At 59.4% G+C, this 25,268-nt stretch overlaps 3 protein-coding genes across 3 annotated transcripts; 2 read left to right on the top strand and 1 right to left on the bottom strand.

Moving 5' to 3' along the window:
• Positions 1 to 3,153: 3,153 nt before the first annotated feature.
• Positions 3,154 to 14,465, bottom strand: UBQLN4 (ubiquilin 4). Its single transcript, XM_031609159.2, has 11 exons — positions 14,293 to 14,465; positions 12,171 to 12,322; positions 10,314 to 10,519; positions 9,732 to 9,994; positions 8,348 to 8,506; positions 7,501 to 7,726; positions 7,039 to 7,178; positions 6,492 to 6,575; positions 5,859 to 5,974; positions 5,088 to 5,265; positions 3,154 to 4,370 (listed from the first exon to the last, which is right to left on the bottom strand). The coding sequence occupies exons 1-11, from the start codon at positions 14,440 to 14,442 to the stop codon at positions 4,218 to 4,220; spliced, it is 1,827 nt and encodes a 608-aa protein (XP_031465019.2). The 5' UTR covers positions 14,443 to 14,465; the 3' UTR covers positions 3,154 to 4,217.
• Positions 14,466 to 14,592: 127 nt separating this feature from the next.
• On the top strand, positions 14,593 to 18,808 carry LAMTOR2 (late endosomal/lysosomal adaptor, MAPK and MTOR activator 2). Its single transcript, XM_031609161.2, has 4 exons — positions 14,593 to 14,750; positions 14,888 to 15,050; positions 18,168 to 18,257; positions 18,601 to 18,808. The coding sequence occupies exons 1-4, from the start codon at positions 14,683 to 14,685 to the stop codon at positions 18,655 to 18,657; spliced, it is 378 nt and encodes a 125-aa protein (XP_031465021.1). The 5' UTR covers positions 14,593 to 14,682; the 3' UTR covers positions 18,658 to 18,808.
• Positions 18,809 to 18,933: 125 nt separating this feature from the next.
• On the top strand, positions 18,934 to 25,149 carry RAB25 (RAB25, member RAS oncogene family). Its single transcript, XM_031609160.2, has 5 exons — positions 18,934 to 19,438; positions 20,689 to 20,884; positions 22,631 to 22,824; positions 22,910 to 22,990; positions 24,284 to 25,149. Exons 1-5 carry the CDS (start codon positions 19,399 to 19,401, stop codon positions 24,412 to 24,414), a joined length of 642 nt encoding a protein of 213 aa, XP_031465020.1. The 5' UTR covers positions 18,934 to 19,398; the 3' UTR covers positions 24,415 to 25,149.
• The last annotated feature ends 119 nt before the right edge of the window (positions 25,150 to 25,268 follow it).

Here is a 25,268-nt window from a genome sequence, read left to right as displayed (position 1 = left end):
GGGAGCTAGCGCTGAGCCAGCAGTGTGACTGATGGAGGCTGACTGTGCCAGTGGGCCAGACCTACAGGGGGCACCACTGGGAGATGCTGAGGATTCATGGATGGAAGCGCTTTTCTGAGACAAGGGAACGTAATGCGGGATGTGCAGTAACTGCTACTGCCGAGGTAATCCAAGCACAGCCGTCACCTGTGCGGCCAACACAGGAAGGAAGGGATGCCATTCAGAGGGACCTCGAGAGGCTGGAAAGATGGGACTGGGTGAACCTGATGAGGTTCAACACAGCAAAGTGCAGAGTTTGGCACTTGGGATGGAGGAATCGCAGGCATCCCTACAGACTGGAAGGAGCGGGACTTGAGGGCAGCCCTGCAGAGAAGGACCTGGGGGTCCTGAGGGATGAAAAACTGAACGTGAGGCAGCAGGGCGTGATTACAGCTCAGAAAGCAAATGGGATCCTGGGCTCCATCAGCAGAGGGGTGGCCAGCAGGGACAGGGAGGTGATTGTTCCCCTCTGCTCTGCTCTTGTGAGGCCCCACCTGCAGCACTGTGTCCAAGTGTGGAGCCCCCAGCACAAGAAGGACAGGGAGCTGTTGGAGAGGGTCCAGAGGAGCCCCAGAGATGAGCAGGGCTGCAGCACCTCCCTGCAAAGACAGGCTGAGGGAGCTGGGCTTGTTCAGCATGGAGAAGAGAAGCTGCGGGGTGAATCATTGCAGCCTGCAGTACTAAAGGGAGCCCAAAAACAGGAGGGGAGTCAGCTCTTGGGAAGGGTTGATAACTGCAGGATGAGGGGAAATGGTTTTAAGTTGAGGGAAGGGAGATTTAGGTTGGACATCAGGGGGAAGTTCTTTACAGAGAGAGCGGTGAGGTGCTGGAACAGCTGCCCAGAGAGGCTGTGGATGCCCCGTCCATCCCTGGAGGTGTTCAAGGCCAGGTTGGATGGGGCCCTGGGCAGCCTGGGCTGGCATTAGGTGGGAAGGTTGGTGGCCCTGTGTGTGGCAGGGGGTTGGAGATTCATCATCCTTGAGGTCCCTTCCAACCCTGGCCATTCTGTGATTCTGTGATTCTGTGACCTGCTCAGAAGGCTGAAATACACAGACAGATGCTAAACATGCTTTTGGGGTGGTGCACTTTCATGGAAAGAGCGAAAATTGCAGACACACGAGGAAAACAAATCCAGCACGGTGTGAAGTGCTCCGCACCACGAACAGACGCTGCACTTTGCAGCGGCCCCGTTAACCCTCTGGCTGTGGTTGCCTTCAGGAAGAGCGTTTTCTCCCATCCACCGTGCGGTGCTTTGAAGCTGCAGACACACAGCGCCTTCTAGTGGCTCGTTGGTAGGAGCAGAGCTGTTGCATCGCTGCATTACGCGCTGAGCTCTCACTTGCAGAGCTGCAGCAGCTTGCAGATATTACGGCTGGTTACGGATGCAGCATGACAGACTAGAAGGCAGGTTGGAAGGCATTCTGTTCCAACAAGGGATCTTCAGCAGGAGAAACACAGTAATGGAAGAGAGAAGCAGCCGGGCCTCCACCCGAGGCCAAGCATGTTGGTGGGATGCGATGGGCAGAGAGATTCCCCTCCATCCTCCTTATCTCCCACCGCCCCCTGGGTATCACCCAAGGACAGCAGCCAGACTGATTGGATGCTCCGAAATGAGGGCTGAGTGCTGAGCTACGAGCCGTGGGCAGGCTGAGAGCTGGGCAGCAGGAAACCAGATGGGGTTGGACAAGAGCAAGTGCAGGGTCTTGCAGCTGGGAGGAGTAACTGCATTGGGGCTGAGCTGCTGGAGAGGAGCTCTGCAGAGAGGGACCTGGGGGTCCTGGTGGGCGACAGGTTGGCTGTGTGTGCCCTGGTGGCCAAGAGGGCCGAGGGGACCTGGGGTGCGTTAACAGCATTAAGAGGAGCGTGGCCAGCAGGGCAAGGGAGGTGATCCCCCCCCTCTGCTCTGCCCTGGTGAGGCCACGTTTGGGACACTGTGCTCAGTTCTGGGCTCCCAGCACAAAACAGACTGGGATCTCCTGGGCAGAGTGCAGCGAAGGGCACAAAGGTGATGCAGGGCCTGGAGCATCTCCCTGTGAGGAAGGGCTGAGCGACCTGGGGCTGTGCAGCCCTGAGAAGGGAAGATGGGAGGCCATCTGATCAGCGTCCGTAAATCTCTGAAGTGTGGGAGCCAAAGGGACGCGGCCTCTTTTCAGCGGTCTGTGGGGACAGGACGAGGGGAAACGGCCGCAAACTGGAGCCTGGGAAGGTCTGCACCAATGTGGGAAGGGGCTGCTTCACGGTGAGGGTGATGGAGCACTGAACTGCCCGGGGAGGCCGTGGGTTCTCCTTCTCTGCAGATGTTGCAGAGCCTCCTGCACGCCGCGCTGCGCAGCCTGCTGCAGGAGCTGCTCTGCAGGGGGCTGGACTCAATGACCTCTGGAGGTCCCTTCCAACCCCTACAGCTCTGTGATAGGTTATGATTTCAGCACCAACGCTTTACTCATCATTGTAACTCTCCTTCTGAGTCAGTGAGGAGAGCTCATCCATAGGGCAAGCGAGGAAGAGCGTGGGATGAAGGCAGGGGCTGCTGGCTGGGCTGGGACTGCGCTGCAAGGACATCGGGAGGCAGAACAGAGCGTGGGATAGAAGTCTGGAACCCCACGGAGCTCTGCCTGGGACAAACTCCCAGGCCCCACACGCCTCCCCAGCTCCTGCAGCCTCAGCTCCACGCTGCGGTGCTGCTCACCCCGATGCACTTTGTTTTGCAGCTATGGAGTGCTGCCCCCATCCTCTCCTACTGAAAAAAGGGAAGAATTACATTAAATGTGGGATTGCTGCGGCAAAGGGAAGGACCAGGCAGGCTGGTCTGGTGTTAAATGTGGAGGTTGGTGGCCCTGCATGTGGCAGGGGGGTTGGAGAGTCATGATCCTTGAGGTCCCTCGCAACCCTGGCCATTCTGTGATTCTGTGAAGGAGGAATGGAGAGGTGGGGGCTGCACCGACCCCCACCCTCTGCCTAAGGGTGAGAAATTCATCAGGAGTTAACGAGGAAAACTCAATCCACCCTGGAGCAGGAGGTGGCAGCCCCCCAGCGTGCCGAGGGCCCCATTCGTGCCCCGGAATTATTAAGATAAACGACATCAGAAATTTCCAAGGACGATACACAGAGCGCAGGTGAGACGGATGGTTGTGCGCATTTATTATTTGTTGTTGTTTTCTCGTTGATAAACCTGGTCTGCAAACCACACGGCCCCGGAGACCTGGGGAAAGCACGGCCCTGTTGGTCCTCCACGGAATGCAGCATGGTTCAAACGCACCACAACAGGGGGAGGGGGGGGGGGGTGAGAAATGAGGATGGCTCCGGGCTGGGAAGCACACAGACACCGACGCTTTCCAGTGGAGAGATCTTATCTTTCCTTATCTCCTTTTGTTTTTACAGATATTGAACCCGCAGAGCAGAAGAGCACCGAACGCCTGACGCGGCCGCGCGAGGAGCGGAGCGCTGGGGCAGCAGCACGCCTCTCTGCAACGCCTTCTTCTGCACAGCACCTTCAGCTCGGCTTCCACGACAGCAAACCCCATCCCTGAAGGGCCGCCGGGCTGGGTGACGCCATCCCAACTGCGTAAAGAGACCACAGTTCAGGCGTGGTTTGCACGCAGGCCAACCCTGGAGCAGGAGGTGGCAGCCCCCCGGCGTGCCGAGGGCCCCATTCGTCCCATGGAATTATTAAGACAAACGACATCAGAAATTTCCAAGTCGCTGCGATTTTTTCTTTTGCTCTATTATCCCCAAGAAGATGCCGGGAGAAAGAACCGGAAAGCAAACTTGGCTCAAGTTTTAAATATTTGCCTGAAAGGAGGGCGAAGGGAGGGAATCATGTACAGTTAAAATCAAGCTACTCAAAACACAATCATTCAGGTAAATAACTAGGAGTATCGCCTCTACCATCTAGAGAGAGAGAGAAGAGTGTCTGAAACAGAGGGCATATTGAGGAAAAATACACATCTGAAGTCTCTGTGGCCACGATGAGAACTGGAATCCACATACAAGCCAGTTAAAGAGCATTTCAACATGAAATCTTAACTTAGTAGGAAGGTCAGGGGTTAAGCTGTATCTTTTTTGTTTTAAATACATGGACAGCTGTCAGATATGAAAATGACGGCGGGCTTTCCTGAAAGATCCCCCTGCGCATGTGAATGGATGCGTGTGCTGACATCTGCGGGGCGGCTGACGGGAGCTTAGGAAGGCTGGGAGCCCAGCAGTCTCTCAATAGCTGCGTTGATGTCCCCGCCCGTGGCAATAAGAGCCTGGAGGTTGGCCTCACGGTTAATGAAGCCCATGGCATTCAGCTGCTCCAGCTGCTGTTGGAATCGCACTTCAGGACTCTGCGCCTGCAGGGGGAAAGGACAGAGACCTCAGCTGCAGACGGCACACATCCGGGGAGCAGGGCAGAGCGGGGACACTGCTGCAGCAGCACTGAAATTCCTGAGATGTGTTTAGCCGTGTTATCCACCTCCCCGGATCATCAGTGGCTTTGGCAGAGCAGCCACGCCTGCACACAGGGCCAGTTCCATGCCTGCAGCAACCAGGATGGCCGGCACTCTTAGTTTCAAGCCCAAAGAACTAACCTGGCCTGGGACCAAAGCCAGCAAACTCAGCAGAAAGCAACAGAGCCAAAGAAGCCTGCTGCAGAACCACGGCCCTGGAGCAGGGTGGGAGCAGGACGGGACCGGGACAACCCTGAGCTCACCCCAAAGATGTCCCAGAGAAGCCCACCAGCACATAAATGGGCATCCAGGACTTAGGGGGAGCTCATAAATTGGAGGGAGAGTGATCTGTGTGGGCATATGGTGACAGGACAAGGCTTTCAAGTAAAGGAGGGGAGATTTCAGATGTTAGGTGGAAATTCTTTACTGGAGGGCACTGGTGCTGTGGCAGTGCTGCCCAGAGCTGTGGGTGCCCCATCCTTGGAGGTGCCTGAGACTGTGGATGGACCCTGGGCATGCAAAGCTGGGGTGGGCAGCCAGCCCACGGCGTGGGCATTGGAAGTGGATGATCTTTGAGATCCATTCCAACCTAAGGCATTCTATGACTCCACGATTACATACTTGAGAGCTTCCTCCGGCCAGCAGCTGGATCATCTGCTGCATGAGCTGCTGTTGGGGGTTACCACCCCCGGCTGGAGAGGCACTGGCCGGCGTCGAAGCGGAGGGAACGGGGTTCTCCGGGATTGTGCTTCCTCCTGTGGAGGACGGGGGCATTCGAGGCATGCCAAAGGAGCCGAGGCTGCAGAGGAAGGCAGGGTTTGCTCAGAGGCGAGCTGGCACTTCTGGCTGTCCCCCGCCTATCTTGTGAGAGCGAGGCAGCACGGGGCGCCAGCAGGCTCAGCCAGGCTGGTCATGCTCGATGACTGCCTGTGCTCGTATCCCAGCCACAGCACCACTGGGAGCGAGCCATCCTAACATAGGCACAGCCCCAAAAAACTGCAGAGACTGAGCGTGACCCATATGGACAACGAGCAGAGGGCCCGAGGGCACCTGGCAATGCAGTGTGCCCTAACTTAGCCACACAGCCCCACAGCGTGCATCTCAAACCATTCCTCAGAGTAAAACTGAGTCCACCCGACACTTAAATACCTCAAACAAAAGACAGAGGAGGGACAAAACGGTTCCCAAATCTTTTCCCAAAAAGAAAATTTGAAGGACTTTCCGCATGAAGTGCAAACAAACAAAAAGTGCCCATCAGCTGGAGCCCACAGGTAGGCACACACAGAGCATTCCCTGAGCAGATCTGCTGGGTAAACGGGCAGCCAGGCTGCCTGCTGGCATCGAGCACGCCGGCTCTGCCTGCAGCATCCCCCTCCAAGGAGCACTCGTTACCTTGGCACGAGTCCTGGGGCCTCCGTTTGCAGCGTCTGGAGTCCCTGCTGGATCTGGAGGAGCGCCTGCATGGCGCGGGGGTTGGTGAGAATGGACAGGGAGTCTGGGTTCTGCATCTGGGAATGAAAGAGAGGGAGACAGCAGTGGTGAGCAGTGAGAGCTCCTGCAGGCCGTGCTCCACCAGCTGGCAGTCTGAACAGCCATCAGCACAGCGCTGCAGCCACAGCCAAGCCACAGGTCTGGGCTCTCCTTCCGTCCCTACACCACCGGGCTCATCTGCGCAGACACACTCCAAGAGCTTCGATCAGATTTCCTACATAAAGTAGGAGAATCAGATTAGGACGGGGCACGCGTGCCTCCAGAATTAAAGCTGTTTTGATCCACTTGAGTGAACCAGCTGCTCAAGAGCAATTAGCCAGTCTAATTTTCGTAAACTCATTACTAGGAAAGAGCGTCCACACAGGGGTTTCATGCAGCTGAACTCGTCTCACTTCAAGTCAACCTCGAGGTAATTTAGATTGCCTCGTTTACATTGCCTTGTCCAAACAAGCTCTCCTCTCCTTCCCCTGTGCCAACCCCTCGCTGTCGCAGCCCAACCCACCCGAGCCCACAGGGCCAGACAGGGGCTGTTACCTGCTGCAGGAAGACTGGGAGCTGAAGGCGGAGCTGTTCTTGAAGCTGTGGATTCCCAGCAAAGAGAGGAACATTTACCATGATCTAGCAAGAGACAGCACACACAGGGAGGTTTAGAGCATTGCATCCCATGGCTGTTACACTCTACATAACTAAGCCACAGAGAACATGACACTCATGCCCCCAGCTTTCTCCCCAGGCTTTCATCATGTTTTCCTGCCTATGGGAACTGAAAGACTGACACAAGACAGCTCAGTTCCTGGCAGCGTTGTTGAACGGGACCCACGGGCAAAGAGAAGGGCCACTCCTATGCTCCCCTGAAAGCCACCTCTTCCTGTTAGTGGCTCTTCTAAAACACAAGGCTCACTGTTGTGTCTGCCTTCAAGCTACAGAGAAATTAAACAGAATTGTCTACACTCACTCAGCTCTCAGCTTTCTGCAAGACAAACCTCTCTGACTACAGGAGCAGACCGTTCTCACAATATAATAATAATAAATATACAAATAATCTGATAATAAATAGCAGATACAACTGCAACACTTTTACCTGTGCTGCAAAGTCTGGGTTCTGCGCAAGGGTCTGCATCATGCTCCGCATGTAAGGGGCAGAGATCATGTTCTGCATCAGCTGAGGATTCTCTGAAATCTGCTGCAGGAGACCTTGCATCTCCGGGCTGTTAAACATGCCTGCAAGGGTAAAGGAAAGAGAAAACAAAGGAAAACTCCTTACAGTGCAATGTAGAGCAGTGCCACCGTGCCTGAAGTGCAACAACACCTTTGCTTCACCCACGGGCCAACAGGGAACACTTTCCCTCTCTCCTGTGCTCTCAAGGGCTGCAGGGACAGTGGAGCTCCTGAAGTGCTCCTCCACAGGCACACAAGAAATAACAATTTTGGACCAGTTGCAGTAACATTTGCCTGCAGAGCAGCCCCATTCTGCAGCAACCCCCACCAACGCCTGGCTGGTCTGTGCCATCTGCACCCCCCTGGTCCCTCTCTTGTTATGTACCTGCCCCAAAGCTAGCAGCATTGAGCCCAAAGGGGTTGGACACAGTCGGTGTGCTCTGGGTGCTTCCTGAGCCAGTGCTCCCTTCGCTGCTGGGCGCCTGGCTCTGTGAAGCAGGGGGGCTGGGGCTCCAGGGGTTTGGTAACGGCTCTCTGTTTTCTGTCCGCAAAGGCTGAGAGCTGGAGCTCTCAGAGTTCCCCGTCAAGGAAGAGAAGGGGTTGTTGCCAAACTAGGGAAGAGAGAGAGAGAGAGAGAGAGAGAGAGAGAGAGAGAGAAGAAACAGCCTAATTAGTCAGCCTGAATGGGGAAAGCCGGACTCACCCCATCACTCATACTCAGTTTGCTAAACACACACCAGAATTTGCCTCCTGAGAAGCGTGCAATCCACAACACGCCACATTCAGAGAAACCCCCAGCTCAAGAAACGGCCAGAGCCCCAGACTGGGCTTCCAAACAGCCACGTGCAATCAGCACCCAGCCATACCCACAGGTGATGTCAGCCTGGAGGACGTCTGCACAGCCTGCAGACAGACCTGCGCTCGCTCCTCCCGTGCTCCAAAACCAACCCAAAGGTGTCAGGCTGGAGCTAATGCAGAGAGCTCCACTGTGCTAACGGAGCTACAGCGACGCTGGGCATCCTGCCTACTTGGAGAGCATAGGAGCAGCAGCAGGTCCCTGCTCACATCCCCAACCCGTGCACTGAAAGCAGGCAGCCAGCACCACACCTCCTTCTCCTACCAGCTGCTTTCATCATCTCCAGAGGGAGAGGACCGGGAGCTGTGGTTGGAGAAGGAACAAGCAGCTTCCCTCCTCAGCGTGCTATGCTGTGCTGCAGAGGTGTGCTCCATACCTGCTCCCTGGCAGCACTGAACATGGGCTCCTGGATGTCCGTGTACATGCGGCGCAGGGCGTTGTACCCTCCTGGAATGCTCTCGAGGTTGCTCAAAGCACGGTCCTGGTTCCTCATCATCTCCTGCATCATGGCGGGGTTACGAGCCAACTCCATTGTCTGCCAGAGAAGAGGAGAACGTGGAACAGTTGGGCCTGTGTGCACCGCAGCAGAGCAAAGCGCACCCAGAGGTTTGTGTGCAGCCCAGCAGTGCAACACTGAGCTGCCAGCCGAGCACTGAAAGAGTTAACTCTCAGCTCCCAGAAGGAAGAGTATAATTAAACCCGTTTCACAGCCGGGGAGCAGAGAGATCATTTATCCAAGCAAAGAGAGCCCGGGGATGCTGGCTCCTCCCACCTCGCTCAGCTCTCTGCCTTTATAACCTCAATTCAGCTCTATGGGATTGTCTGATTTCTAAGCAGTATCGGAACACCCAAACATCTAACAGCCACATGTTCCCACTCAAAGTAGGTGGACTGCATTCAAAAACCTAAGATGGAAGAGCTGGGATCCTTCCTGCTAGAGGAAAAGCAGTTCATCAGCTCCAGGCTCCTGACAGCTCCCTCCTGTTCAAGGAGCATTCGGACATCCTTTGAGCTGCATAAATACGAAACGTTCACAATTTAGCCCTGCAACTCTGCAATCTCACGTGGGGCTGACAGAGCTGAAATTAAAAAAAGATAATGGGAAGTGCATGGAAACTGGGCTCCTTCAGCAGCCACACGGAAACACATCCAGAGCAGTCCTCCTGGGGAGCAGCAGAGCCCTGCTGAGGGCTACATAACGCTCAGGCTCTCATTTTTCCCTCATGCTGCCTCCCCGTGTCCTCCACCTCTCCTCTGGGGCTGTACAGAAAATAAAGCCCTCCAGGACCCGGCCCATCAGCAGTGCAATATTTTACTGATACCACAACAGAGCTGTACAGCCGTGCAGTCTGTATTAATCTCTGTATTAATCTACCAGCAGAAAAAGAGAAGAGCAGAACACATTCATGGCAGCTTCACTTCTCCGTGACTCCTTTTGCTCCCATGCACGGATCAGAACACAGCAGCCTCATGTGCAGCACACTACAGTGATCCAAGAATCCTTTTTTGCCCTGCAAACAATAGATTCAGCAGCTCTGAAAGGGAGATAAGAGCCGCAAGCACGTGGGCTGAGCAATCGCTGTTTACTTCACTCGAGACCACCATCTGTCTGTGAGGGGTTTACAGTGGGAAGGAAAAGGAAGAGATCCCTAAATTCACCGTTCTGGTATTCCCACGCTCCCTGCTGAGAGCCAGCTCTGAAGCTGATCCACCACAAAGCTGTGGGATGTGCTCGGATCAGTCCTGGCGCGCTGACCCACCTGCCTCATCAGCTCCGGGTTGTTCAGCATGTGGCTGATCTCCGGATTTCGCTCCATCAGCTGCTGCATCTGTGGGTTGGCCATGATCATCTGCCGCATGAGATCGGGGTTCGACATCATGTTTTGCACCAAGGGGTTCTCCATGATCTGAGAGAGCATCTCTGGGTTGGACATCAGCTGTCGCTGCATCTGCTGCTGGAGCTCCATGAAGTTGGCAGAGCCCATGCCCAGGTTGCCCAGCCCAGTGATGCCACCAAAGCCAGCTGCAGAGGGAACAACACGGGAAGGAGGAGAGAGCGGAGGTCAGGAACTGATGGCAGCAGCAGCAGCAGGAGAGGATGTGCGTGGGCTGAACTGCGCCCACGCTGATCTGGGGGTGCCCTGATCCTGCAGCAGGCAGCTCTCAGGGAGGACACCCCCCGCACAAAGGGTTTGGGTGCTATCCTGAGCAGGCAAACCAAGCCGTGCTGAGGAAAATGACTCAGGTAAGCAGGAGAAACAATCACAGGGTCAAAAACCCCAACTCCTCCATCTACACCTCAGAAACACTTCTTTCCTGACTTTCTCGTGGTCCCCACTTACAAAGGATTGACGTGGCACTGTTGGGGCCTCCATCTCCAGGACCTCCCAGAGTCCCCGACCCACTGCTCCGTCGGCCGCCGCTCCCCGCGTCCGGAGTGGCGCTGCTGGATGTGGAAGGCTGAGATGCGGCAGCAGGAGAAGGGGACGTTGTGGTGGGGGCAGAAGCAGCACCAGGGGCAGAAGCAGCAGATGTTGGATCTTGGACCCTACAAAGAAACAAAACAAGCCGTTACGCTTCCGGGATTTGGGAGAGTTGAGCAGCGTTCTCTGGGCAGGCTTCCCTCTGAGCTTGCAGCAGGCAGCTCCTTCAGGCTGTTCCCATTCCCATCTGTATGGATGCACGGCCGTGGCTCCCAGCTGCCTTCCATCTGCCAGGACCTGCCTCCCACCCTGCTGCACAACAGCCCTCACATTTCATCCCGGCCCACACGAAGCAGCCCGACTGCTCTCACTCTGAGCCGTATGAGCTCCGGTCTGAACCACGTCGAACTGTTTACCTCGGCCGTATCCTTGAGCAACGAGTTTGCTCCAAACAGGAAAATCCTCCTGCAGCTCCCACAGAAACCACAGGAGGTTACAGCAGGGCTATTGCAAGGGGTAAACAGCAGCTGGCCTGGCTGCAGCTTCTCGTGTGCTGAATGTTATTATCGTGTTCACTGGGGCAAATAAGTCCCTGTCTTACTGTACAGACAGAGAACACAAGGCAGAAGGCAGGGAGCATCCCATGGAGCTGCACAGTATTTCTGTCCAAGTGGCTACGAATTCACCTCTGCTATTTATTGGCCGTCCCTCATAAAGGAGATTTCTCATTCCAGCACAAGTTTAGCACAGCTCCCTTCACCAGGCACACACAGCTCCACAAGCCACAGAGCAGCAGATGCAGCACATCGGCTTTGCTCAGTTAACCAACCCCAGCAGTACCTCATAATCATAGCTCTCCCTCAGGACTTTCACAGGCCTTTTTTTAAAAAAAAAGAGCTTTTAAATGGTTCTCTGAAGCATCTGCAGTCATGACAGCGACAGTCCTGGGCTCAAGAACACTGAGGAGCTTTCAAATGGGACAGAATCCAACATTCCCTTTACTCACCTCAACTAAGAAACAACATTATGTCACTCCAAATAACAAAGAGTACATTATTTCCTTTTTCCCAAACCCAGAAGGATTCCCTTCTCCGCATCCCTTTCCCTTCCCACATGTATTCCAGGAGTTCTGAACACCAAACCCGAAATTCCCTTTGTGTTTTCCAGACCCATCTGAGCGATGTTGAAAACCCCTGAGCAGGAGCAGAGGACAAAGCAGACAGGCAGCTTAACCAAAGAAGGAAGGAGGAAGCAGGAGAACGAGCAGTTGGTTTCTCTCAGCACAGGAAGGGGCTGTAATGCCTTCAGAGAGCACTTCCCTACGGCGGGTAGAGAACAAAATGAAAAGCCAGGACAGTGCTCTCGTTACCTTTGGAGATGGTACCGCAGTTTGCAGGGTGAGGGTAAACAGCAGGAAGTGAAATAAACCCTGAGTATTGCTTTCAGCATTACTACTAGCTTGCTGGGAAGGTAATTTCTGCTAACAGTGAGTCATCGTTATCAGATCGAGGACACAACCACGTTCCAATGGTTTCTTCCCAGACTGCCAGTTGTGAAGGCTCTGCACACACAAAGCCACGTATACTAATTGCATTAAGGATGCCTTCACCTCCCCCCCAAGGGCTCACACAGGTGCATAACCCAGGGAAAAGCTGGGCCAAAGGATAAACCCAGAGCTGTGCAGCAGCGCTGCAGCAAGGAGAGCTCATGTGCCGGAGCTTTTCTTCTCACCACCCGCTCACTCCCAGTCCCCCCCGCCACGGAACAGTTTCTTACTTCTGTGGAGTCTTAATGACCAAATGCACGGTCAGCCCATCTTTGATCCCGTGTTGATTCAGAGTGTCTCCATCCTTCAGGATCTTCCCAGCGAAGATCAGAACCAGCTGATCCTGTTTGGCTTTGAACCGCCTGGAAATCTCTTCTTTGAACTGAAAAACAAACGCGGCGTTTTTCAGGCAGAAGAGCGAAGGCAGGAATCTGAAGGTAACGCTCCAGATACCCAACACTCACTGCACAAATGGCAAAAGGAACCAAAAGAGCTTCAGCAACCTAACAGAACGGAGCCATGCAGGCAGCAACGCAGCTCCAGCTGCTGAGTGCCTGAGGCACGAGGGGAGAAAGCAAAGGCGAGCACCGCACTGCTTCAAAACGTGGGGAGAAAACTTCAGAACGGTTACCTGAAGATGAACTGAAGGCTTCCAAAGCAAGCGTGCCCCTGAGGCCTGATCCAAACCCACTGCTTATCTGCGGGATAACTGAGCTTTATTCCTCTCTGCTCATCTTATTTTTTCCCCAAGGAAAGCCCAACTCTGATTTAATACAGGACGGAGCTCCGCAGAAAAGGGCACGGTCCTTTATCAGCCAATGGATGCAAACTAGGTCTTCTCTAATTCCTATTCCTGTGACTGTTCTCCCTGTGAGCATCCACACCACTCAACACCAACATCTCCTCTGTGCTGTGAGATGGGGAGGGTTCAGCACCCACCAATGAAGTTGTCAATGCCAGCTCAGCTGGGCATTCCCGAGTCAATCGGTTGAGGGGAAAAAAAAAACAAAAAAACTTTGCATTTGGAAGCCACAAACTTCAGGAAATTCTCATGGAAAAGTCAGGACCAGAAGGGCACACCTTTCCTGGGGCAGCTCGCAGCTCTGACACCAGAACTCCCCAAAAACTGCCTGGGAGGAACAGACTGCTGGAGCTGAGGTGATCCGGGCTGCAAAGCTTCACCCACTGCTCTGCACACTCACAGGAGAGGGCTGGGAAGCAGCAGAAGGGCCACGCACAGCACACAGCTCCTGCCCAGCTCCCAGCAGCTCTGGCACACCACAACCTCGTGTCCTAAAGCCCACGTCAAAGCACACAGCAAAGCACACGCAAAGCCAAGATCCACACCGCTGACACCTTGCACCAAGTGGGCGCCAACACCTGCACAGCTCTTCTCATCAATCCCCTCCTGCCCTCCAAATGCACAGTGCTCTGTGGAGCTCCCAGCCTGGAGCAAACCCTCACATGTCTGATGTTCTCTCTGCTTCACCCTACCTTTGCTCCAAAGACCCAAGAGGGGAGGGAAGGAGGGAGGGAAGGAGGGAGGGAAGGAGGGAGGGAAGGAGGGAGGGAAGGAGGGAGGGAAGGAGGGAACCTCCGGCCTCAGCCCCACCACACACCACCTGTCCATTGCCCTGCAGCACCCCACACCTCCCTGCAGCACAGCTCCAGGGCCACGTCCCCCCCCGTCCCCATCTCCCCCAATCTGAGGCATCTCCTGGCCCGAAAGGAGCCGTGCCCCCACCTCCCCCGACCCGAGACATCTCCCGGCCCGAAACGAGCTCCCTCCACCCGCTGCCCCACATCACACCCACCCGCAGCAGCACAGCCCAGGGCCGTGCCCCCCATTCCCCCCAGCCTTCACACCCCTCCCGGCCCCCACATCCCGTTCCACCGGCACTGCCCCAAACCCCCCCTCCAGCACAGCCCCGACAACGCCGCGTTCTCACCCCTCCGCGGGTTTCAGCTCCCCCAGCCCCCCCCTCAACCCAACGCTCGCCGTCACGCAGCCCAGCCCAGACCCCCCGGACCCGGCAGCCCCCCCAGCCCCCTCCTCAGCCCAACGCCGGCCGCCACGCAGCTGCAGCGCAGCCCAGCCCCCCCCGACCCCCCCAGCTCCACTCCGGCCCCGCGCCGCTCCCCGCCCCCTCACCTTCCACCCCCCCCCCGCTTCCCGGCTCCTCACACCCCCCCGAAGTTCCTCCCCTCCAACTCTCAGCCTCCTCCTCCTCGTCCTCCTCCTCCCCCCCGTCCCGCCCCCCCCGCCCCCTCCCACCGCCCACCCCCGGCCCGGCTCCCCTCCGGCCCCTCTCAGCGCCAAGGCCTAGGCCCGATCCTCCGTCCCGCCCCCACCTCGCGCACGGAGGCGCCGTCCGCGATAACGATCTCCTCCTTGTCCTTGGGGGTCTTCACCGTGACGCGGATGAGGGCCCCGCCAGGACCTCCCAGCTCCGGCCCGCCGGGGCCCGGCCCGCCGCCGCCGCCGCCGCTCGGCTCCGCCATCTTCGCCGCCCGCCCCGCCAGCCCGGGCCGACAGAGAAAAAGGCGGGGACAGAGCGCCGCCACGGCCCGCGTCGCCGGCGAGCGCCCCCTTGCGGCGCGGAGGACCGAGAGCTGCCGGAGCGCGGAGCGGAACCTCGGCCCGCGCTACGCCGAGCCGCCCAGCGCCGCGGCCTGCACCGAGCGCCGGCCCCGCCTGCACCGAGCGCCGGCCCCGCGCCCCGCCGCGCCCCGCGGGCTGCCATGCTGCGGCCCAAAGCGCTGACGCAGGTGCTGAGCCAGGCCAACACCGGCGGCGTCCAGAGCACGCTGTGAGCGGGGCCGGGGGGCGGCGGGGGGGGGGACGTCGGGGTGTGAGCCCGCGGTCGTTACCGGGCTCATTAGCGGGCTCATTAGCGGGCTCATTAGCGAGCTCGTCTGGGAGCTCGGCGGCGCCGCTCTGTTCCAGGCTGCTGAACAATGAGGGCTCGCTCTTGGCCTACTCGGGCTACGGGGACACGGACGCCCGCGTGACGGCGGCCATCGCCAGCAACATCTGGGTGGCGTACGACAAGAACGGGCACCACGCCTTCAACGAGGACAACCTGCGCTTCATCCTCATGGACTGCATGGTACGCCGGGCTCCGCGGGGCTCACAGCAGGGGTCCGCCTGGGACCCCCGTTAGGGTCCGTGTGGGGCCCCGTAGGGATCCGTGTGGGGCCCCGTAGGGATCCGTGTGGGGCCCCCATTGGGATCTGTGTGGGACCCCCATAGGGCTCCATGCAGGACTCCCTGAAGGCTCTGTGGGACCCCCGTTGGGATCTGTTTGGGACTCCCATAGGGATCCATGTGGGATCCTCACTGGGATCCATGTGGGACCCCCATTGGGGTCCGTGTGGGACTCCTGGCAGGATCCGTGTGGGACCCCCGTAGGGCTCCATGCAGGACTCCCTGCAGGCTCCATGGGACCCCTGTAGGGATCCGTGTGGGACTCCCTGCAGACTCTGTGGGACCCCCGTTGGGGTCCGTGTGGGACCCTCACTGGGATCCATGTGGGACTCCTGGCAGGCTCCATGCGGATCCTGTAGGGATCGTTGTGGGACCCCTGTAGGGATCTATGTGGGATCCTCACTGGGATCCATGCGGGCCCCCCGGCAGGCTCCATGCAGGACTCCCTGCAGGCTCCGTGGGACCCTGTAGGGATCGTTGTCAGACCCCCGTTGGGGTCCATGTGGGACCTCCATTGGGATCCATGTGCGACCCTCATTGGGATCCGTGTGGGACTCCCTGCAGGCTCTGTGGGACCCCCATTGGGATCCATGTGGGACTCCTGGCAAGATCCGTGTGGGACCCCTGTTGGGGTCCATGTGGGACCCCTGTAGGGATTGTTCTGGGATCCATGTGGGATCCCCCTAGGGATCCGTGTGGGACTCCCGGCAGGATCTGTGTGGGATCCTCACTGGGATCCATGTGGGACCCCCGGCAGGCTCCATGCAGGACTCTCTGAAGGCTCCCTGTGACCCCCAGCAGGATCTGTGTGGGACCCTCACTGGGATCCGTGTGGGACTCCTGGCATGCTCCATGCGGATCCTGTAGGGATCGTTGTGGGACCCCTGTAGGGATCCATGTGGGACCCCCGTAGGGCTCCATGCAGGACTCCCTTCAGGCTCCGTGGGACCCCTGTAGGGATCGTTGTCAGACCCCCATTGGGATCTGTGTGGGACCCCCGTTGGGGTCCATGTGGGACCTCCATTGGGATCCATGTGCGACCCTCATTGGGGTCCGTGTGGAACCACTGTAGGGATCCGTGTGGGACTCCCTGCAGTCCCTGTGGGACCCCCGTTGGGATCCGTGTGGGACCCCTGTAGGGATCCATGTGGGATCCTCTCTGGGCTCCATGCAGGACCCCCAGCAGGATCCGTGTGGGACCCCCATTGGGGTCTGTGTGGGACCCCCTAGGGATCCATGTGGGACTCCTGGCAGGATTCGTGTGGGACTCCCGTAGCGATCTGTGTGGGACTCCCATTGGGATCCGCGTGGGACCCCCATAGGGCTCCATGCAGGACTCCCTGCAGGCTCTGTGGGACCCCCATTGGGGTCTGTGTGGGACTCCCAGCAGGCTCCATGTGGGACTCCCTGAAGGCTCCATGTGACCCCCAGTGGGCTCCATGCAGGACCCCCAGCGGGCTCCATGTGGGATACCCAGCAGGTTCCATGCAGGACCCCTAGTGGGACCCCCTGTGGGCTCTGAGGTGTTCCCCAGCAGGCTCCATGGTGACCCCGTGTCCCCCAGCAGCCTTCATGCGGGACCCCCAGCAGGCTCTGTGTGGCCCCCAGTGGGCTCCATGTGGGACCCTCAGCAAGTTCCATGCAGGATCCCCAGTGGGACCCCCAGCAGCTCCATGGTGACCCCCAGCAGGCTCTGTGCAGGACCCCCAGTGGTCTCCATGCAGGATCCCCAGCAGGCTCTGTGGGACCCCTAACGGGACCCCCAGTGGGCTCTGAGGTGTTCACCAGCAGGCTCCACGTGGGATGCCCAGCAGGCACCATGCGGGACCCCCGAAGGGCTCCGTGTGACCCCCAGCAGGTTCCATGTGACCCCCAGCAGGCTCTGTGTGACCCCCAGTGGGCTCAGTGCCGTCCTGGTGCTCTGGGGTCCTGCTGGGGATCCTGCATGGAACTTGCTGAGGATCCCACAGAGCCTGCTGGGGGTCACCATGGAGCCTGCTGGGGGTCACACAGAGCCCTTGGGGGGGGGTCTCACATGGAGCCTGCTGGTGAACACCTCAGAGCCCACTGGGGGTCCCGTTAGGGGTCCCACAGAGCCTGCTGGGGATCCTGCATGGAGACCACTGGGGGTCCTGCACAGAGCCTGCTGGGGGTCACCATGGAGCTGCTGGGGGTCCCCCTGGGGATCCTGCATGGAACTTGCTGAGGGTCCCACATGGAGCCCACTGGGGGCCACACAGAGCCTGCTGGGGGTCACATGGAACCTGCTGGGGGACACGGGGTCACCATGGAGCCTGTTAGGGAACACCTCAGAGCCCACAGGGGGTCCCATTGGGGGTCCTGAATGAAACCTGCTGGGTGTCCCACATGGAGCCTGCTGGGGGTCACACAGAGCCCTTGGGGGGGTCCCACATGGTGCCTGCTGGTGAACACCTCAGAGCCCACTGGGGGTCCCACTGGGGGTCCTGAATGAAACCTGCTGGGTGTCCCACATGGAGACCCTGGGGGTCCCACAGAGAGCCTGCTGGGGGTCACCATGGGGCTGCATGGAAACCTGATGTGAGAGCAGTGTGTGCTCGGAGCCTGAAGCCCCCAGTCTGCATCAGGGGCTGGCAGTGGGGCACAGAGGGGACCATCCCCCTCTGCTCTGCCGTTGTGAGGCCCCATCCCGAGCAGTGCATCCACAGAGTGGATGGCATGGAGCTGTGGCAGTGGGGCTGGCCGGGATGCTCTGTGATGGAGGGGCTCCATGGGGAGCTGAGTGTGCACTGCTCCGGGGGTTGGGAACAGGAGGGGAGCGATGGGAACATGGTGTGGGTCTGAATGAAAGGAGGAGGGTGCAGGGGGGTGTGAGAAGGGCCCTGGAACTGCTCAGAGCTGTGGGTGCCCCATCCCTGGAGGTGCCCGAGGGGCTCTGAGCAGCTGGAGTGGGGGGGCGGGCAGCCCACGGCGTGGGGTTGGAAGCAGATGATCGTTGAGGTCCCTTCAACCCAACCATGCTGCGATTCTCTCCGGGCAGGAGGGGCGCGTGGCCATCACCCGCGTGGCAAACCTCCTGCTGTGCATGTATGCCAAGGAAACGGTCGGATTTGGGATGCTGAAAGCCAAGGTGAGGGGATGGGGTGGGAGAGGGGGGGAGCTGCATTCATGCAAGGTGTGAAAGAGCCACGGGGTCAGTGCTGGGAGGAAGAGGATGGGAGCAGTGGGGGGAAGCGGCCATGCTGGCGATGCCTCCTTCCTCCGTGCAGAGGTTTTGAGGTGTCCCACGCCAGCTCAGCCACAAAGCTGCACTTTTTGAAGGCTCTGCAGTGAAATTTAAATCAAAATGAGAAGCGTCTGCGCGGATCCCAGATCGGTGTTGGGGCAGGACGGGGGTTTGCCCATGGTGTGTGGGTGCTGGGGGGTGCGGCCCCGTGTGCTCAGCACCCCTCAACACCCATCCCTGCCTGCAGGCGCAGGCGCTGGTGCAGTACCTGGAGGAGCCGCTGACGCAGGTGGCCGCATCCTGAGCTGAGCTGCATCCTGAGCTGCATCCTGAGCACGGAACCGCGGTGCCACGGCTGAGCAGCAACGCCTGCATGGGGGGAACCACGGTGGGAGCCCGGCTGTGCTGCTGGGCGGCGAGGAAGGGGGAATAAAACCACGTCTGGTGCTCGTGTCCTTCTGAGTCTCTCTCAGATCAATGCAGGGTGTGAGGGTGGGACAGGGGCGGTCGTGCGCCCGGCAAAGCGGGCTGAGGGTCTGTGGTGCAGCACTGCTAGGAGTGCTGTTCCTGCTGGGGCTGCTTCCCCCCTCTTCCCATCACTCCCAGCAGAGGTGCGGAAGGCCATTGGTGCCCGGCCAGCTCTGCGCTGAGCCCAGGGCCCCACTGCCCCAGCCTGCCCTGCGCCGCGTGGCCTTGGCAGCCAGGACCGGGCTCGGCTCCTCCTCCGGGTGCCCCGTGACGGTCCCAGGGGTGACATTACCTGCCCAACCTGCGCCGCCGCTCCCACGCCTGGAGTCAGCCAGCCTGGGCCTCCCTGCTCCTCCAACGCCGCCCGCGTCGCCTTCGCTCCCTGACCGCGCTCACCGCTGGGACCCCCATCACCGCTGGGACCCCACCCCCTGCTGGGACCCCGCTCACACCCCAGCAGTGAGGAGACTTTGCCCCCGTATCACTTCCCTGCAGCCCGCCCCGCTCCGTGCTCTGCAGAGGGAAGGAGGAAACCTGGGGCAGAGGGAAGGAGGAAACCGGGCGGCAGCTGGGAGATATGAGCAGTGCCGAGGAGGACTACAACTTTGTTTTCAAAGGTGAGGCGGTTCCCAGAAGGATGGGGCAGGAGGACGTGGGGGGTCCCGGCTCCGGAGTGCCCCTCCCCAGGCTGTGGGTTCCCAAAGCAGGGTGGGACCAGGGCTTGTGGCTGATGTGGCACTGCAGAGGGTCTTGGGACCAGGGGGGCACACGCTGGCCTCAGTCGTGTCCCATAGCTGGGAGGGAGTTGGGGTTTCCCATGGTGGTGGGGTCGGGGTGCTGCCTGGTGTTCCATAGTGGTGGGATTGGGGTGCTGCCCATAGTGCTGGTGGTGTCAGGGTGCTGCCTGGTTTCCCATAGTGGTGATGGGGAGGTCGGGGTGCTACCTGGTGTCCCATGGTGCTGGTGGGGAGGTCAGGGTGCTGCCTGGTGTCCCATAGTGCTGGTGGGGATGTCAGGGTGCTGCCTGGTGTCCCATAGTGCTGGTGGGGAGGTCAGGGTGCTGCCTGGTGTCCCATAGTGGTGATGGGGAGGTCGGGGTGTTACCTGGTGTCCCATGGTGCTGGTGGGGAGGTCAGGGTGCTGCCTGATGTCCCATAGTGCTGGTGGGGTCAGGGTGCTGCCTGGTGTCCCATCGTGCTGGTGAGGAGGTCGCGGCACTGGCGTCCCATGCCAGGTTGGGGTGCTACCTGGAAGTACAGGGAACCTTCAGCCACCCTGAGCCACCAGCAGGCAGAGAAGGGACACGGATGGACACACACACACATCTGCAGCTGCCACAGCAGCAGATTGGGAGCAGCGGGCTCCAAAGTCATCCTGCTGCGATGCCCAGGAGGGGGGCTGCCGCAGCCGTCCTGTGCTCTGTGCCCACCCCTGAGGAACACCAACCCAGGGCCCTGGGTGCCACCGCAGCGATGTCCCCGTGGCTCTGCAGCTCCCTCACCCCGCTCCTGCAGCTGGGACACCCTGAGAAGTGCAGGGCTGATGGAGATCCCCAAGAGGGGCTGAGAGCTCCCAGCATGGGGTGGGGATTCCGTGTGCTTAAGGATCAACCGTGCTGGGGCTGAACCCATCTGTCTGCCCATCCCTGGGCCTGCTCGGGCACAGGGGGCAGGGTGGGCAGGGGGCTGCTTTTCTCCTTTTTCTTTCTTTTCTATGAGGCTCCCAGGGGTGTCTGTGCACCCCGTGGCAGCGGGGACGTCCCAGTGCTGCAGTGTCGCAGCGGTGGGGTGCTGGTGGGTCTGGTTGAGGCCGGGAAGGGTTATCTGAGCTGATCTGAAGTCCGGTGGGGTCTCTCTTCCCTCCTCAGTGGTTCTGATCGGGGAATCCGGCGTGGGCAAAACCAACCTGCTGTCCCGCTTCACCCGCAACGAATTCAACCACGACAGCCGCACCACCATCGGCGTGGAGTTCTCCACCCGCACCGTCCTGGTGGGAGACGCCGCGGTGAAGGCACAGATCTGGGACACGGCAGGGCTGGAGCGGTACCGCGCCATCACCTCCGCGTAAGGATGGATGGCACCCGAGGGTGCCCTGTGGATAGATGGGTGCTCCATGGGTGGGTACCCCGTGGATGGATGGCCCATTGGGTGCCTCATGGGTGGATGGGTGACCTATAGGTGGATGGGTGCCCCATGGATGGATGGGTGCCCTATGGATGGGTGTCCCATTGGGTGCTTCATGGATGGATGGGTGCCCCATGGATGGATGGGTGCCCCATGCATGGATGGCCCATTGGGTGCCTCATGGATGGATGGGTGCCCCATGGATGGGTGCCCCATGCATGGATGGCCCATTGGGTGCCTCATGGATGGATGGGTGCCCCATGGATGGGTGCCCCATGCATGGATGGCCCATTGGGTGCCTCATGGATGGATGGGTGCCCCATGGATGGGTGCCCCATGCATGGATGTCCCATTGGGTGCCCTATAGTTGGATGGGTGCCCTATAGTTGGATGGGTGCCCTATAGTTGGATGGGTGCCCCATGGATGGATGGGTGCCCCATGGATGGATCTCCCATTGGGTGCCTCATGGATGGATGGGTGCCCCATGGATGGGTGCCCCATGCATGGATGGCCCATTGGGTGCCTCATGGATGGATGGGTGCCCCATGGGTGGGTACCCCATGGATGGATGGATGCCCCATGGATGGATGGGTGCCCCATGGATGGATGCCCCATGCATGGATGTCCCATTGGGTGCCTCATGGATGGATGGGTGACCTATAGATGGATGGATGCCCCATAGATGGATGTCCCATTGGGTGCCTCATGGGTGGATGGGTGCCCCATGGATGGGTGCCCCATGCATGGATGGCCCATTGGGTGCCTCATGGATGGATGGGTGCCCCATGGATGGGTGCCCCATGCATGGATGGCCCATTGGGTGCCTCATGGATGGATGGGTGCCCCATGGATGGGTGCCCCATGCATGGATGGCCCATTGGGTGCCTCATGGATGGATGGGTGCCCCATGGATGGGTGCCCCATGCATGGATGTCCCATTGGGTGCCCTATAGTTGGATGGGTGCCCTATAGTTGGATGGGTGCCCCATGGATGGATGGGTGCCCCATGGATGGATCTCCCATTGGGTGCCTCATGGATGGATGGGTGCCCCATGGATGGGTGCCCCATGCATGGATGGCCCATTGGGTGCCTCATGGATGGATGGGTGCCCCATGGGTGGGTACCCCATGGATGGATGGATGCCCCATGGATGGATGGGTGCCCCATGGATGGATGCCCCATGCATGGATGTCCCATTGGGTGCCTCATGGATGGATGGGTGACCTATAGATGGATGGATGCCCCATAGATGGATGTCCCATTGGGTGCCCCATGGGTGGATGGGTGCCCCATGGATGGATGGGTGCCCTGTGGATGGATGGGTGCCCTATGAATAGATGGTTATCCTATGGATGGATGTCCCATTGAGTGCCCCATGGATGGATGGGTGCCCCATGGATGAGTGTCCTATGGATGAATGAGTGCCCTATGGATTCAGGTCCCACTGGGTGCCCCTTGGTTGGATGGTGTTCCTTGGATGGATGGGTGCCCTATGGGTGGATAGGTGTCTCATAGATGGGTGCCCCATTGAGTACCCCATGGATGGGTGCCCCATGGATGAATGAATGCCCTATGGACGCATATCCCAGTGGTTGCCCCATGGATGGATGCCCCATGCTCACATCCCTGTCAGGATGCTCCAAGGCTGCCTGGAGCACGGGGCAAAGATGGGCTGCTCCCCCAGGTACTACCGTGGGGCTGTGGGTGCGCTGGTCGTCTTTGACATCACCAAGCACCAGACGTACGACGTGGTGGAGCGCTGGCTGAAGGAGCTCTATGACCACGCCGAGGCCAGCATCGTGGTCATGCTGGTGGGCAACAAGAGCGACCTGGCGCAGGCGCGGGAGGTGCCCACAGAGGAGGCGAAAATGTTTGCAGGTACGGCATTGTGCCACCCCGACCTGGGGACCCCAAAGGGAACCCAGTGGGGTCTGCAGGGTCTCTGGGACCGCTGTCCTTGCAGAGAACAACGGGCTGCTCTTCATTGAGACGTCGGCGCTGGACTCCACCAACGTCGAGCAGGCGTTTGAGACCGTCCTGAAGGGTGGGTGCTGGGGATGCTCCCCGCCTCTCCTCCACCCTGCCCCACCTGAGCTCTCTGCCCGGTTTTGGTGTTGTCTTTCTGGCTGGTTGGGTTTCCGGCTCTTTGTGCTGGGCGTTCCGCTCTGGTTTCATTGCCTGGGCCCCAGGCAGCACCACAGGCTCCTTCTCCCCCTGTAATCCATGGTCTCGGTCCGGATGTGCCGCAGGAGCTCCTGACTCAGTGTCTCCAGCACTCTGCGGAGCAACCCGCAGGGATGTGGGGCAGAGGGGGGCAATGCTCAGCTGGGAGCATCTCCCCAGGAATGGAAATGTAGGGCAGGGGCACCTCAGGGTGCGCTGCTGTGCCGTGCCATGCTGTGCTATGCTGTGCTGTGCTGTGCCATGCCATGCTGTGCCATGCTGTGCCTTGCCAAGCTGTGCTGTGCCATGCTATGCCCTGCTGTGCCATGCCATGCTGTGCTATGCTGTGCTGTGCCGTGCCATGTCATGCTGTGTCTTGCCATGCTGTGCCTTGCCAAGCTGTGCTGTGCCATGCTGTGCCATGCTTTGATGTGCTGTACTATGCCAGGCTTTGGTGTGCTGTGCTGTGCCATGCTTTGCCCTGCTGTGCCATGCCATGCTGTGCATTGCCAAGCTGTGCTGTGCCGTGCTGTGCCAGGCTTTGATGTGCTGTACCGTGCCAGGCTTTGGTGTGCTGTGCTGTGCCGTGCTGTGCTGTGTTGTGCTATGCTGTGCCATGCTTTGGTATGCTGTGCTGTGCTGTGCCATGCTGTGCCAAGCCATGCTTTGACATGCTGTGCTGTGCCACGCTGTGCTGTGCCATGTCACGCCATGCTGTGCCATGGCACAGCACAGTTTGGCAAGGCACAGCATGGCACAGCATGGCATTCCGAGCTGTGCCTTAGTGTGCCATGCTGCGATGCTGTGCTGAGTTGTGCTGTGCTGTGCCACGCTTTGACGTTCTGTACTGTGCCCTGTTGAGCTGTGCCATCCTGTGCTATGCCGTGCCGTGCCGTGCTGCACCATCACCACGAGCTTCCAGCCCTGATCCCCGCGGGGCCAGAGGGAAGCCGAGGGAAGCAGGGGAAGTTGCAGGGCGCTCCCCGTCCCCTCGCCTCGGCCGTGGGGATGCAACCGGACGGAGAACAGCTTCCCCCCACACAGCGGTCGCCATCCTCCACGTCGTCCCTCTGCGCAGAGGGGAAGTGGACCCCCAGCGCTGCGCCTGCCGAGCACCGAGCCGTGCCGGTGCCCCACTCAGACGCGGCTCCGGCCCCGCTTTGTGTTTCCGCAGAGATCTTCAGCAAAGTTCAGAAGCAGAAGCAGAGGAGCAGCCAAAGCAGCACAGTGTCACTCGGCAGCGAGAGCCCCGACGGCGCGGTCGCAGCGCAGGCAGAGAAGCGGCCGTGCTGCGTGGCCATCTGAGCTCGTCCCGGGGCTCGTAGCCGCCGGCACAGCTGGGTGGCGACCGACCCGCCGTGCCGCCCGTTGTCCCGGCGCGGCGGCAGCCCGGAGCTCGGCCGTGCTCTGCCGTGAGCAGCGCGAAGCACCGCCGCAGCTCTGCGCGGTGTCGGTCCGTCCCCGCGGCGCAGATGCGCTGGGTGCCGCGCACCACGGATGCGCCCATCCCCGCCGCTCTCCATCCCCGCTGGGAACCGCTCGGGGGTCGCTGCATCCCGAGCCCGACGGGGCCCTAAGAAAGAACCCTAACGGGGGAAGCAGCTGTGCCCACCCTACACACCTCTGTCCCCATCTCAGTGTTTCGTGGGCCCGTCCGACAGCAGAACGCAGCCCGCGGTCCCTCTGCTCGCCCGGCGCGGCTCGGTGCCCAGCCATTAAAGGACTGTGAAAGGCAGCTGTGCTGGGCTGGGATTGCTGACTGCTCGGGGTCCCCAGTATCCCACCTGGGCTCACGGCCCAGCCCCACATGTGTTCCTTCCCCCATGCAGCCTGTCTGTATTCCCATCCCATCCGTATCCCAAACCCTATTCCCATCCCCATTCCATCCCATCTGCATCCCTATGCACATCCCAGTCCTATCTCCAGCCCCATCTGTACTCCCATCCCTATTCTTATCCCTTCCCTACTACCATCCCCATTCCAGTTCTTGTTCCCATCCCCTTCCTTTTGACTCTATTCCACTCCATCTCATCTCATCCCTTTCCCCAGCTTTATTCCCATTCCCATCCCTATTCTAATTCCTGTTCCTATCCCATCCCCACCCCATTGTATTCCCCTCTCATCCCGATTCCAATCCCTGTTCCCATCCCATTCCTCCC

The sequence above is a fragment of the Phasianus colchicus genome, chromosome 30, assembly GCF_987193195.1.
Source record: "Phasianus colchicus chromosome 30, bPhaCol1.hap1.1, whole genome shotgun sequence".
NCBI classification, from domain to species: Eukaryota; Metazoa; Chordata; class Aves; order Galliformes; family Phasianidae; genus Phasianus; species Phasianus colchicus.
The sequence above is the reverse complement of the archived record's forward strand: the minus strand, read 5'-3'. Positions and strand labels throughout refer to the sequence as shown.